The sequence below is a fragment of the Antedon bifida genome, chromosome 3 (assembly GCF_963402885.1).
Source record: "Antedon bifida chromosome 3, ecAntBifi1.1, whole genome shotgun sequence".
NCBI classification, from domain to species: Eukaryota; Metazoa; Echinodermata; class Crinoidea; order Comatulida; family Antedonidae; genus Antedon; species Antedon bifida.
Window position 1 is genome coordinate 32,977,802 of NC_136228.1, and position 16,351 is coordinate 32,994,152.

At 31.8% G+C, this 16,351-nt stretch overlaps 1 protein-coding gene across 4 annotated transcripts in view; it reads left to right on the plus strand.

Moving 5' to 3' along the window:
- The window catches only part of LOC144837745 (zinc metalloproteinase-disintegrin-like MTP8), a 71,467-nt gene that overhangs the window by 35,426 nt on the left and 19,690 nt on the right, over positions 1 to 16,351 (plus strand). For all 4 annotated transcript variants that reach the window (XM_078692981.1, XM_078692983.1, XM_078692982.1 and 1 more), the window contains exons 4-7: positions 10,952 to 11,030; positions 15,042 to 15,118; positions 15,518 to 15,630; positions 15,930 to 16,066. In XM_078692981.1, the coding sequence (XP_078549107.1) occupies positions 10,952 to 11,030; positions 15,042 to 15,118; positions 15,518 to 15,630; positions 15,930 to 16,066 (406 nt within the window). The remainder of the gene's footprint in view (positions 1 to 10,951; positions 11,031 to 15,041; positions 15,119 to 15,517; positions 15,631 to 15,929; positions 16,067 to 16,351) is intronic.

The following is a 16,351-nucleotide window of genomic DNA, read 5'->3' on the forward strand; positions in this document are numbered from 1 at the left end:
GAAACACGCAAATGGCCTAATTCATGCTCTAAATTAATCAAAACTTAATTTTGAGCGTTTTAAATTTTTAACGCGCGATATCACCACATGAACCTACGTGCGCGTGCGTTTTTATTTGCTAATATTTTTACCCTTGATCTGAAGTTTACGTGTAGTGAATTTCATTAATATGTGTTAATGAATTATGGAGATATGATTGATGATGTGATTTCGCAAAATGGCGTATAAATGTCGTCACGGATGAGTGATCACGCTGGAAAGCTTATTAGGATTAAGTTATATTATTTGAAAGATATTCTGAAATTTTTGTAATCATTGACATTAAACTTTTTGAGATAATTGTTACACAAAATAGTGTACAGAAACAATAAAAAGAAAAAAAATAAACTAGACATGTAACTCGTCACTTTGACGAGTTTGGTTTTCCGCCGCGCAAGTGGTGCAACATTAACATTAAGGGGATAGGTTGAGGACAAAAGGAAGTGTTCACGTTGGCATTATGACCTGAACTGAAGAATATGATATGTTGTTATTGCTGAATTTTATTATTTAAATTCATATATAGTATACACAGCATAATCTGTATCCATATCACATACAGTGTAGAATAGGTGAAATTACGGGACCCGATATTTATTGCAATTTTTAACATGTTGACGGTTTTAAAATGAAACGCGAAGGTAGCATTTCCGAAAGGAAATTATCTCAGCAACAACGTATCAGCGTGTAGAAGAAATTTGAATACGTGAAATATTGATGCGCGCTCTTTTAAATGTAATGAATTATGACGCAAAAGATGAAAATACGACCTTTTTTATTTAACTGGCCATATGATGACGTCACAACATCCGATTGGCAACATTTTTACATATTTTCGTATCTACAATCCAATAGCTTCCAGAAAATGTTTTAATCGTGATTATCACATTTTATTCTTACGAGCTCTAACAGATTAAAATTTACTGTAAAGATGAAATTAATGCCACACGTGATTTACATTTTTAGGCATGATGACGTCAAAAAAATTAAAATATTTTTAACTCTTGCGAAAGATAGTTGATTGACCTAGACAATATCAAAATCGGGGTGAAAATGGAAAACGGATAAGTGGAGATGCGCTCTATTCAATGTGGTAAGCTATGACGAAAGATACAAAAATCCTAAATTTTATATTCGCGTGGCCATACGATGACGTCACAATGTCCGGTTAGCCATAATAATACCTGATACGATATCTACAACTCATCTACTTCCAGAATATGCCATCCACAAAAAGTTGACCGTCTAGTTTAGAAATTACGACTGTTTAAAAAAAGGCATATTTTAAACGAATTTTTTAACCTTTTCATAAAAAACGCGCGCAAATTGTCCAATTCGACGTGCTCGTATGACGTATCTTTAAGTCGAAATTGTTTAAAATTTGGTAAAATTACTAGAAAAGGCTGGAAAAACATAAATCACGCGAAAAAAATACGTTTTCAATGCTACGTGCGCACCGCACACGTAAAAATGTGCGCACGCGTGGGAATTTTTGACATGCTTAAAACGACATGAAACGCGTAGAAAGTTGATTATAAATTAATTTTGCGCATTTTGAAATTTTAAATGCGCGTGCGCGCGTAACTTTGTGTAAAACACGCAATTTTTTTTTCCACAGAAAGTTAGCGCATAATATAAATTAAACTTTTGCAAAGTTTCAAGTTGAAATGTTATTTGGTTGTCGAGCTATGTTAAATACGAGAAAATCGTTAAATCGCGCGTACGTCACGTTGCGCAATTGTAAGCATCATGAAAAGCTTCGCTTGACGACGTTACATAAATGTCAAAATGTCAACATAGTTAAAAAAATGTTATGTTTGCAAGTTTTAGAGAAAAGCGTTACACAAAAATCATACAGAAAGAAAGAAGATGAAAACTAGACATGTAACTCGTCACTTTGACGAGTTAGTTATCCGCACGACAAGCGCCACGCGCACGTCATACGTTGGAATATTGCACACAGAAAAAGATCATGGCATTTATTACCTTATATCAAAACGAAGAGTGCCAGAGACCTACTAGGTCCCTGGATAAGTTGTTTACCAAAATTTAGTGAGTAGTTTTTACACGAATAGTAAAATAGCCAATCAGAACCTAGTCTTATTTGGCCTGCTACATTATAGAAATAGGTAGGAAATAAATGATTTGGGCTATACCATTCCGTTACAGTCAGTATAACCAGTAAAATCTTTATACATATATTACATACAGTGTAGAATAGGTGAAATTACGGGACCCGCCATTTATTCCAATTTTTAACATGGCGACGGTATCAAAATGAAAAACTAAGATAGCAATTTCGGAAGGATATTATCTCAGCAACAACATGTTAACGTGAAGAAGAAATTTGGATACGTAAAATATAGATGCGCGCTCTTTTAAATGTGATGAACTATGACACAAAATATGAAAATACGACTTTTTTATTAAACTGGCCATGTAATGACGTCACAACGTCGGATTGGAAAAATGTTCACATGAATTCGTATCTACAATCCAATAGCTTCCAGGAAACGTTTTAATCATGATTATCACTTTTTATTCTGACGAGCTATAACAGATTGAAATTTACTGTAAAGATGAAAATAAGTGACCCACGTTATTGACGTTTTTAGACATAATGACGTAATAAAAATTAAAATATTTTTAACTCATGCGAAAGATAGTTGATTGACCTAGACACTATCAAAATCGGGGTGAAAATGGAAAACGGATAAGTGTAGATGCGCTCTATTAAATGTGATGAGCTATGACGAAAGATACAAAAATCATATATTTTATATTCGCGTGGCCATACGATGACGTCACAATGTCCGGTTAACCATATTAATACATGATCCGATATCTACAACTCATCAACTTCAAGAATATGTCATCCACAAAAAGTTGACCGTCCAGTTTAGAAATTACGACTGTTTAAAAAAAGGCATACTTTTTACGAATTTTTGAACTTTTTCATCAAAAATGTGCGAAAATTGTCCAATTCTACGTGCTCGTATGACGTAATTTTAAGTCGAAATTGTTTAAAACTTGGTAATATTACTAGAAAAGGCTGGAAAAACATAAATCATTCGAAAAAATTATGTTTTTAACGCTACGTGCGCACCGCGTGCGTAAAAAATTGCGCGCACGTGGGGATTTTTGACATGCTCAAAATGACATGAAACGCGTAGAAAGTTGATTAGAAATTTTTTTTTCGCATATTAAAATTTTAAACGCGCGTGCGCGCGTAACTTTTTGTAAAACATGACATTTTTTGGGCACAAAAAGTTAGCGCAAAACATAAATTAAACTTTTGCTAAGTTTCAATATAAATTGTTATATGGTTTTCGATCTATGTTAAATATGCGAAATTCATAAAAACACGCGTAAGTCATGTTGCGCAACTCTGACATCATTCACAAATAGAAAAGCACAACTTCACGTGAATGCCCATATGTTGACAAAGTTATGAAATGTTAACTTTACACGTTTTAGAGATACGCTCTGCACAAAAATGACAGAAAGAAAGATGAAGAAAAAAAGATGATGAAACAGGACAGTTACAAGGAGTTATCCGCTGAATGCGGATAACTAAAAAAGATGATGATGATTTCGTACAATCACAAGAGGTTTTCCTGCAACTTCGTTGCGGAAAACCAAAAAAATAATAATAAAGATTTTATACAATAACAATAGGTGATCATTTTATTCTAAATGATCACCTAATAATAACTAGAATTTAATTCGTCACTTTGACGAATTATAGGTGATCATTTTTATCATTTTAATGAAATTAACATTTTTTAAACATGCACGTACGTTAACATACGATCGTAAAAAGCTGATGTACGCCATCCTATGACATGATGCATATACACTTATAGTGCTGAGTTGTACCTATTATGTACAGTATATACTGTATATCTATATACAGTGTAGCATAGGTGAAATTACTGGACCCACATCATGTTCAAATTTGTTGGTATGATGGAATTATCAAAATAAACTCGAAGATGACAATTTCGAAAGATAATGAATTGAGCAAATAACTATAAGGATTGGAAGAGAATTTGATACGTAGAAGCGCAATGCGCGCTCATTGAAATTTGTATAACTTCGACTAAAGAAATATAAAAACTACGTTTTAACTTCAACTGGCCATATGATAACATCACAACATCCGATAGGCTTAATTTTTATATGAATTCATATCTACATTTCAACAGCTTTCATAATAAATTATAATCTTCAAGGTCACCTTTAATTCTGAAGAGCTATTAGATATTCAAATGTATGGTGTAGCTAAAATTACACGACCTAGGTTATTCAAATTTTTACGCGTGATGACGTCATCGAAATAAAAATGTTGACAACTCATGAGAAAGATAATTAAATGAGCAATCATATACAAAAAATTGAGCGAAAATCGGGCGCAAAATAACCGAGATGCGCTCAGTTGAATGTGATAATCTATGACAAAAGAGAAAAAAACCTAATTTTTTAATTCAAGTGGCCATGTGATGACGTAATACCATTTTGTACGTCTAATGTGTATATACATTTATATCTACAACTCAATGGCTTCCCGAATAAGTTAAAAAATGTAGGGGTCATCGTCCATTCTGAAGAGTTATTTTCATTTAAAAAAAGACATATTTTTCACCATTTTCAGAACTTTTGTGAAATTAATGTGCGCATTTTGTCATTTTTAACATGCTCGTATAGCGTTATTTTAAGTCGGAACGAACTCAAATTCGGTGAATGTACTAAGGATGGTGAGTAGAATGCGATTTCTACAAAAAAATCGTATTTTTACGCTTTTTAAGAATCGCGCGCTCAAAAACGCATTTTTGCGCAGTAATTTTTTGAAACACGCAAATGGCCTAATTCATGCTCTAAATTGATTAAAACTTAATTTTGAGCTTTTTAAATTTTGAACGCGCGATTTTACGCGCATGACCCTACGTGCGCGTGCGTTTTTACTTGCTAATATTTTTACCCTTGACCTGAAGTTTACGTGTAATAAATTTCATTAATATGTGATAATGAATTATGGAGATATGATTGATAATGTGATTTCACAAAATGGCGTATAAATGACGTCACGGATGAGTGATCACGCTGAAAAGCTTATTAGGACTAAGTTAAAGTATTTGAAAGACATTGTGAAATTTTGGTAATCATTGACATTAAACTTTTTTAGATATTTGTTACACAAAATAGTGCCCAGAAACAATAATAACAATAAAGATTTGATACAATAACAATAGGTGATCATTTTATTCTAAATGATCACCTAATAAAGATTTTATACAATAACAATAGGTGATCATTTTATTCTAAATGATCACCTAATTAATGTCGTTCAAATAATATCATAACTAGTGTACAGATCTCTCTTCTTTGGTGATATTAATTGACAGATTATAAAATGTGACTGAAAATTAAATATTAAAATTTACTCTTACATTTCTGTATCTATTTTCAAAAGTATAATGGCATTATGACCCAGTATGTTGTTTCGCTTGAGCGCTTTGCTTGAGCGCTTCGTAGATTGATGAATACATTTGTATCGGCTCTGCCACTATAATCAGTATGATGTCATCACAAGTTTAATGAGATTCGGCAGACATTGGGTGTTGGCAACTCGTCTCTCCAACTATTACTAATATTTAATAAGGTTATAATTGATTAATCTCTAGATGAATAAATTAATATATTGTACTGTATTCATAATTATTTCATAGTCTGTAGTTTACTGTAGTGCTGTGTAAACAACAATCAGCAGAGCCTCTAAATTTGAGCCGATTTTCTTTCAAATTTTAATATGTGTTTGCTCAATCAATTATCTTTCTCATGAGTCGCCACCATTTTCATTTTGATGACATCATCATGCCTAAAAATTTGAGTATAGTCCTCAAAAACTGTTTGGACTAATATAGTCCTCCACCTTCTCATTTACATACTTTAGAAACTGAAGAATTGTTTTAAAAAGTTAAAAAATAAACATTAACACTGATAACAAATTACATTGACCATAATATAGACCATTCTGATTTTCAAGTAGGCTGTTTTTTAGAAAGTTAATTTTGACCTATTAATTAAGCCAAAAATCCTGAGGCTGATATGGAACTATTAAGGCCAATTTACACAGAAGATCGGTAACAGTAAGCGGAAAATAAAAATATAGTAGAATCTATGTTATTTCTTATAACCGTGTATACAAAGCGGACAGGCGGTTGAGGATAGATGCACATTGTACATGGGACAAGCTACATGGTTTTCAGCTCCTTTACCGCTCTTCGGTGTAAATTGGCCTTTATTTATCTGTTTAAGCATCTGAGTGAGTTCTAGATGAACTCCCCACCACCCCTCTACTCTACCTACAGGAAGTCTTTATTGTTTGTTTGTTTTACTGTACACTTGACTGATAATAGAGCTTTTGTGTAATTACTTAATATTTATGATGTTATTCTTACCTTGACCCTGTGAACGAAGTGTTTATTATATTTTGATAGTCTATTTTATTATCTGCTCTTATTATTCTATTAATTCCAAGAATTATACTTGAATTAAAATGCGAACATGTCATAAAACCGTCTTTGTAAATGTCCCATTTCTTTTATACTTATACAGTGGATAATAACCCCAATTCAGGTTTTGCAGTAAAGATGTATTGTCCCTCAAAAACATGAAAAATGAAGATTAATTAAATCAGACTTTGAATAGGTTATTTTGTAGTTTTAATAAATGTAATCACTTCGATAGAAAAAAAAAATGTTTTCACTAATATAAAATAACATAATAAATGGTTAAATTCAACCAAAAATCCATTGGCTGGCACTGCAGCCAATTTGACCATTTTTTGCTTTAAATTATAGTTTTTTTAGGTAAATAAATTTTGTTTAGATCCAATTTTTGCTCGAAGTGGATAACTATTAGGTGACATTGAAATGGCATATTCAACAAAAAAATTATTTTTCAGGGGGACAATACATCTTTAATAGGGGTGTCCTTTGCATTCTCTGTAGGCGTGGCCATGTAGTATTAAAACAAACTCCAGGAAAGTGTCCACTGAATTTACAGAATTTTTTTTATATTTCTTATACTGTACGTCCATCCAAAGTAGTTCTGAAATGTTCTTTTTTAAGATTCTCAAAATAATTGAATTTTTTAAAATTTCAATCCTCAGTTTATTTAGATTAGATTAAATAGAGGAAGATCAAATGCTTCCGGTTACACACCTTTCAATTTCTACCATTGAAGGTTACCTGTACTATATAATATTCAATTAGATTTAAAGTATATTCAAATATGAACTCTTGAATGTCTTTCACCTACAAAATACCAACCATGTCAAAATCTACAACAAAAAAAAAACATTTTTAATTATCTTTGACTAACTGTGTATAATTGGTAGAATCTATGTGACTATCACTACATTAAGCTCTATCTACGCTATAGTGACTCTCAAATGTGATGTGCCCATATAGGGACATGATGATGTCATATCACTAATAATTTGGTCATGTCACTACCATATTTGGGCACATCACATTTTTTGTCAAACTAGTTTGATAGTGTAGACAGAGCTTAACTGTAGTGTAGTGCACATCAGCACTGTTAGTGTTAAAGTTAAAATTTATCACCTAAATCTAATACAATTTGTGTTGTATTGCCAGTTTTCATGGTATACTATATCTATATTGCCGTTGAAATTGGATCTCCCAATACCAGGCTCACTGAAAACCAAGAAACTTTCGCGGAACCACACACACAGGTTAAAAAAATCCTAAATCTTTTACCATACAAAAATTATCTGAACCAGAATTGTTGGAAAACCAGACACATCCCGTCAGCCCAAGGGTGTCTGGTATTGGGAGACTTGAACCTGTATTATCATTACAAAACAGACCTTACCAAACAGTAGCGAAATTAGAAATGTCCAGGTGCTTATTACATTTATTTTATCACACGTCATAGCAGACCTATAATTCCTGTATAATTTTCTATTTAATAATAATATTAAGTGAAAGTGATTTTGATAGGAAAGCTGCTTTCCGTTTATTTCTGCCTCAATTACTAGGTCACAAGAATTTATCCAACGAATTTCTTGAATTTTCGAAAATCAATTTTGATTTATTCAAATATTATACATAGGTATGCTCCCACACTACACTGTTACTGGATCACGTCATGAGCCTCACATGACACATTCAGTATTTCAGAACGCTTAAATTCGACATCAAATTAGCCTATTTATGTTGATTTTATTGAACATGTTAGCAAATTAAATTATATGAATTGACAAATTAACAACCATTGTAACTCCAGAAATTAATTTAGATGTTCCTAATTTGTATGACATTTTATATTATGTTTTATGGGATTTTAAATGGTGTTCTTTAGGCTCTGTCTACACTATCAAACTTTAAAAAAAAATGTTATGTGCCCATGTATAGGGTATTGCTAAACACTGCAAACCCCATATATGGACATGATGATGTCATATTTGGGCATATCACTACCATATTTGGGCACATCACACTTTTTTTGATAGTGTAGACAGAGCTTTATAAATGAACTTTAACATTCACTTGATTGGATCTTCTTAGATGTCATGTAGGATTTACATCACCTAGATCCTGCTAAGCCTTTTTAAATGTCATTCTAATCTAAGAATTACCCTAATTTATGATGAGTCATCAAACCTCACAGCAGGCCTACTCCTACCCATTTCGGTACCATGCCTACCTGGTACTCTTCCTTAAAACCTCTTACATTTTAACACAGGTGTGCTGTGTAAACACCTTATGGGGTACAGTACATCGTTTTGGATTATAAAGAGGCTTCTACTCAGGAAGTAGATCTTCCGACACCACAAGTCAAGGATTCGTGTATTGTTTGATTGGACGTTTGAATGTAAAGATGGAAATATATTGGGTAACAATATCCGAGCATTTTAGAATTCACAATGGTTGATTTTTATAATAGCAGCCTAATAGGGAAATGTACCATTATTCATACACCATTAAAAACATTGATGAGTCATCCTTTGAACTCAATCTTATCATTATTAATATCAGAATTGTATGAAATGAAAAATGTTATATTGTTAATTTCGATAATAACATATATTTTATATATCGAGCAAATGCATAATTAGAAAATTAAAACTCAACACCATCCATCCCTTTTTACATAATTAGTAAGACATCGAGACAATACCAGGTCTCTGCCAATTAACTCAACCGAAATATTAACAGAAGATCTGTTCATTAAAAAAATGCCTTCTATAAATTTATCTTTATTAGTTAATGTTATAATATGAATTTTAAAAATTCAATTCAATCTTTTATTTCGGAATCTCTGGTCTATAGAAAGTAAAACTAAGTAAAAATTGACCAAAAAATTACTAATTAATAATTAACAGACTAATTACTAATAGGCTTAGAGAAACTATACACCACCCACTGATGATATAATGAAAATAATAATTAATAATAATTTATAAACTTTAAGATAAGCAAATCTGTGAGAATGAGGAAAAGCCACCTCAACCAAGATTCAAACATAAAATCTTCTGCTTGATATGGTACCATTACACCTGGAGCTTTTTAGTGGGTTTAAATAAATTGGATTGGATAGGGACTATCTACTCCATACGGAGTATGGTATGGTATACTATATAGTACATTAAATAACATTAAACAGACATAATACTTCAAAGTTATCCATTATTTAGCATATTTTTTTTTATCTTTAATCTTGCACGTATACAATGTCAACCGTTATTCTCGGTTAAGGATCTTCAACCTTTATTCTCCGTTAAGGATCTTGAATTGAGGTTTTCAAGTATATTACCTCCGATTACACACCTTTCCTGCTGCTATGTAGGACGTTGTTCTAACACAACATTATTTAATTGATGTTTTTCTGCTGAATAATCACAAAAAAAAAGTCGGTTCTCACAAACAATAAACTCTAAATAAATGAATTTAAATTTTTTCAAGTATATTACCTCCGATTACCTCACAAAAAATAAACAAATTTCAATAAATATATATATACAAAATATCTATATTTGGGTTGCCAATTTCAACTTATGTTTAAAATAAATTAATTATTAAATTTCTATTGTTATTCGTTTCAGCCAAACTATTACTTTCTTTGAGTCATAGCATATTCCAGTTTTTATATTGCTTTGTTTCTCTGTGGAATTATCTCATATTTGTTAGAGCGTCAGGAAGTCTGTTCCTATAGATAAATTACAGTTACTGTATCTCATAAATATTAACACTGGACCTGCCTACTGTAGTTATTGTTGGTATCATTTGATTGCCCATAAGGTTAGCATTATGAATATGAATTATGCTAATTTTGTATTGTTGAACTATATTTTATTGATTCATATTGTTTTTGAATACCAAATCTGTAATTGTTTTCAGTATTATTCATTCATTCATTTTTATCCCAAAGATCAAAATAAAAACATACATACAATAAGAATAGATTTTAATAATAATCACAAATATGATTCACTTGTTTCACTTGCATGTGACAAGCAAAGATGGAAGCTTTTCTAAAATTTGGTTTTAATTTTAATAATACTGTACAAGGGAATATTCTGTGTCTGTGATGTGTATAAACAAACCTTATATATATTTTAATAATGTGTACAATACATCAAAATGTAATAAAAGTGGGACAAGCCCATAAAATAAAATAAAAAAGAATTATAATGGAATGGGAAAATAAGCACAATTGCTTTAAACATGTAACCCTAACAAAAATGAACAAACATTGTGAACAAAAATTTTAATTTTAAATTGGATTAAATTTTGGACAGTTACAGGTACGGTCTTAAAATATACTTAGACATGAATAAACAAAAAATTTTATATTTTTAATTTTTTTTTTTTTTTTATAGAAATCTATTTCCGGAGAATTATGTTGTAATAAGCTATTTACCGAATGAACAAAAGGTAGTTAATAAGCCACATTCTAAGGTAAGCATTTCATTTATTCTGTCCTTCATTCAGATCATGAAAATTGGTCCACTTTAACAATAATTTTTTTGACAAAAAAATGTGATGTGCCCAAATATGGTAGTGATATGCCCAAATATGATAATGATATGACCTGATCATGTCCATATACCTGTATGGGCACATCACATAAAGTTTGATAGTGTAGACAGAGCTTTACATACAGTACAGTAATCAACTATTAATTCTACTAACTTTCTAAACCGAGGCTACTGTAATCATCCACCAATGCATTGACTTTCAATTCAGAGGCCATTAAACCATTCTAAACTATGACGCTTATAGTAGTCAGCAACCAATGCTCAATTTAGAGGCCATTTACCATTACCTGCCATTCAAACCCTGGAAGAGGTTGCAAGTAAAGACTTCCTGCCTGATATAATGACTATTGTGTGGTTGGTGAGCTCATCCTCTCAATTTTGACCACATTTACTATTTATATATGTCCTAATATGTACATACAACTGAAGTACCTACTAAAAGTAAAATTGTATCCAGGTGATAATAGAAACAGTAATGTGGACAATTGAACCAGAATAATCACCTGACTGTGACGTAACGCAAAGACCTGAGGCCCCTTGGTTTAGTAAACTTAAGTGACCCTCCAACGATGGGGGCCTGAGGTCTTTTTAGCCTTTTCAACATATTTTAATGCCTGGTTTTTCCCTGGGCACAGCTCGGGGCCATAAGCTCTGGGGCCATGTGTTTAGCCAGTAAGCGCTTATAGCTGTTACGCCACTGCATTCAAATCAGAAAGTGTGATATGGGATCTGTAGAAATCCTCTTGTATGGGTATGAATTTCAGGATTGGTGACATGCTGTACCATGCTCAGTACCTTTTTTTTTAAAGCATATTAATGTGCTGGATCATGTATTTTGTTAAGCCCTTCTTTAAACAATTTATAGTTTGTTTACAGTACTGTAGCTATGCCAACAGTATTTTGTGCATTGCCTATTCTTTATAGCCTATAAATAATAAAATGCATTATGGGAAGGTGCCATAAAAGAATCATACCAATAGTCACAGAACAAAATGCTAAATCATTGATTTGTCAGAAGCAGTTACAGTATATCTATCTAGGCTTTATAGAATAGAGGACAAGATACCACTAGATATTTTAGATGACATGGTTCAGTGAATATTGTGCACCCCCACTGATGAAGTGAAATACATAATAGACAAAATTTGAAAGGAAATGACGCGGCTGCTAGCAAATGAGGTGTTAGATACAATGTTCCCTGGATGTCTCTAGGGAAATAAAGTTGTTTCAGAACAGCTGGCTTGAATTTATAAATCTCTCTTCAAATCTCTAAATTAAATCAATACTAGGGCCTGTTCAGACCTACGCAGTACTCAGCATACAACACCATAAGTCTGAATTAAAAGATTAGTAGAAGCCACTTCTTACGACAAGATTTACTCAAGTATAACCCTTACCAAAGGAAAGGATATGGCTGTACACTTTAAATTTATACCTATTTCTTAACCTAGTCCAGACTCTTTCGACAATTAGACTGAAACATTTTTTACCTTCTTGTCTGTTATGGAATTACCTTCCTGTATTGTTTATATTATTTGCAACTTTTTGGAAAATGATTATATTTTCAAGGTTATTTTCAAGACTGAAACTTTCAGAGAAATTGTAATGCATTGTAATAGAATTAGCTGTTATAATTCAATAGACTGTTACAGGTTTAACAACCATTAAAACATCTACACAAATTCTAAAGTTTGAATACCGATAGTCTACATACTGTATAGTTTTATTATCAACAACTTTTCATCGTCATATATTATCACCATGTTATGTTATGGTTATTGTTGTAGACTTTCTGTATATATTTTTATGTTTTAGATTGAATAACTGGAAACGAATAAAAATGTCAATTGCACAAAAACATGCGGAATTATTTGTTGAACTCTAAAGAGGTCATGCGTTTATGGCCAGCTCATGAGGAAGATGAACGGAAGTAGCTTGTTTCCAATGTGTATACTGTGATTTAAATGCCATGTTTTGGCCTTGATTTTAAAATGGTTGGTTTACCAGGGAGTCTACAGTAGCCTCCCTAATGCTCTATTTTTACAAAAATGATGGCTTAATATTAGAAGAATATTACTTTTATGAAATCATAATTATTAAGTAATGGCACAAGTGTTTAAAGCAGATTGGTTTCTGCAATGTTGACGTATCAGTAGCCAAATGTAATTCTTTATCCCCTTACTAGCTGGTAATGGTAAGTTTTTTTTTCAAAACCAGTTGTTGTTTGTTAATATCACAGACTGAATAGAAAAGTTTTTACTCAAAATAAAACTGGTTTCTCATTTAGTTACCCACAAACAGTATTCAAATTTTCGGACCTTTCAGTGACCTTTTGCGGTGAGGTCAAATTGAAACCATGATTGCGTTGCAGCTAAGTTTGGCTCTTCAAGAACTGTTTTCCCCTTCTGATTTCAACCGGTTGCGACCATCGAAATAAGATTATAAAATTGTGTTTTTCTTTTAAAGGACTCATTTTCAAATATCATTCTTTCTTGCTAAATAGAAACGGGCCCTTATTCTCCGTATGCTTTCAATATTGAAACTCCCAAATCACCATGGAAACAGGTTGCAACGATTATTGATTGGCTAATGTATGTGACGTCATGCATCATTCCATTTACCACCAATTACTTTAACAAGCAGACTTCTGCGAAATAATTCATAATTCTTCAAAGATGCATTGTCCCCCAAAAACATGAAAAATAAAGATTAATAAAATCAGACTTTGCATAGATTATTTTGTAGCTTTAATAAAGTTAATCATTTCTGTAGAAAACAAACTGGAAAAATTAAAGTTTTCACTTATAAAATTACAAATAAATGGTAAAATTCAAGCCAATTTTACTATTTTTTTGCTTTAAATTATATTTTTTTAGGTAAATACTTTTTTTTTTTTTTTTTTTTGATCCAATTTTTGGTCAAAGTGGATAACTATTTGGTGACATTAAAATGGCATATTCAACAGAAAAATTAATTTTTCAGAGGGACAATACATCTTAGTAATGATGGTTGAATAAAAAATGATTTATTATAAAAAAATTAATGCTTATATTGTGATCATGAAATTAAGTATGGTGTTATTTGTCAAGGCTATTTCCGTAATATAATTTTGTTAATTTGACCTACTTCTTATATGTGGTGAAATTGATTTTATAAGGAAAAGAAATCATTTCATTATTCGATTAGAATCTTAAAAATTAATAATAAATAATACTCGAGGCCAATTTGCACAGACGAGCATGTCCCACATAGAATTTGTATCTATCGTGAGCGGAAAGGCGCCTTTCCGTCTCGCGTTGTGTGTAAATGGTCCTAAGGAATAACATAGATTCTATATTTTTATTATCTTTACCGATTGTCTATGTAAATTGGCTTTCAATCTGCTACACCCACACCTCTCTCCTTCTTCTTCTCCCCCCCCCCCCCCCCCCAACCCCTCCCTAAACAATAATGTATGTAAAATGAACATAATTTAGTGCTATTAATATTAGTATTACAGTAGTTCATATTAAAATTATGGTAATAGAATTTAATATTAAATTTGATGACTTAGACCCTGAGGAACCAAAAGGAAAACATGACAGGAAGCGTAATGAGGAGTTATGAGTAGATCTTAAAATAAAACAACCAAAAAAATTATTGATACTTGCTATTATGTGGTTTATTGCATACATAGCAACCCTAGTAATTGGTCAGCACAATTTTCCACCCTCCCCCGTTTTCTTTGTTCTCACTATTTTGAAGGGAGGCTCAAGTTTCGGTGTTAGCATCCATCCCTCTACTTATTATATTATTTAAATTTGAAAATAACAATCTTTCCCAATTGATTCAATTGTAATTCCATTTGAAAATGTATTTTTATAATGGCATCTTTATTTTTTATATTTTTATTAATTTTTTTACTTTATTTATGTATATTTATATTTTTCAGCATCACTGTTATTATCATGGCACTGTAAGAGACAGCAATTCATCAACGGTTGCTATAGATACATGTTCAGGAATAAGGTATGCTAATAGCATTTGCTAATGTTATTCTATGCTGTAATGTTTTTAAAATGTATTTGTTACATTAACATTCAGACAGCATTTACTTTGTGATATGAATTGTTTTTTTTATTTCACTACCATGCTAATATTTATATTTTAAATAACTGTCATAATATTTGAAGAAATAACTAAAATATAATCTGTTTGGAGTATAATAAATAATAATCATTTTACAATTTTTAGGCCCCCAAGGTCCCCATTTTTCTCATCCTCAATTTAAAGTAGTTTTTATGATTCTTGTGGAAGTACAGTAAAACCTATAGCATTTCCATAGGTATACTGCCAATATGAGTATTTAATTAAGATATCAAATCCACAAATACAGTACTACTAATATAAACATTTTTTTTCCCATAGTGGTATATTTGTTGTTGATTTTGAGACATTTTATATTGAGCCCTTCAAGGATTCGACAACTGATCATCTAATTTACAAGCCAGAAGATGTTCAATTAAGGAAGAAATTTATTGGTAAATAATGTTATGAATAAATTGATGAGAGTTGGCTGATTAGGTATTTAAATGTGTGGATAATAACCTGTCTTTCTGGCTGTTGTTTTTTTTCTTTGCATTTTTTTGCCATCATTTAATTTGACTTCATCCTCTTTCTCAATCAACTATTCTTTGTCATCGTAAAATTAGAGGAAATTAGTTAAGTTGTGTACTTATTAAATCGTGTGAAATTAATTTTTAAATTAATGAAGCATGTCATTAAATTATAAATTTAAAAAATAGATAAAGATCAATTTGTTTGTGTTTGGTTTTTTCAGATGATACTGAGATATTTAAACGTCCAGAACATGAAGAACATCTAGAAATACTACAAACACTACCTCATCGCCAGAAAAGAGATGCATTTACTGAGACAAAGTTTATTGAACTTGCAATAGTTGCTGATAATGCAGAGGTACTGTAAGGTTCTGAATGCATAGACCTCCCCCCCCCCCCTCCCTCCTTTAGAGAACCCCTTTTAAGCAATGGCGTAAAAGCTATGAGCACTGGCTAAACCCAGAGCTTAAGGGGCCCCAGCATGAGCAGCACCAATGCAAATACTCAGTGTGTTAGGGGACTTCTTATGAGTGCTAACCAGAGGCCTTTTCCACCTCTGTTATGCCACTGCTTTTAAGGGACATCCCTATTAATTAGACACAAATATAACACTGACCAATTCATATACAGGAACACCCCTATT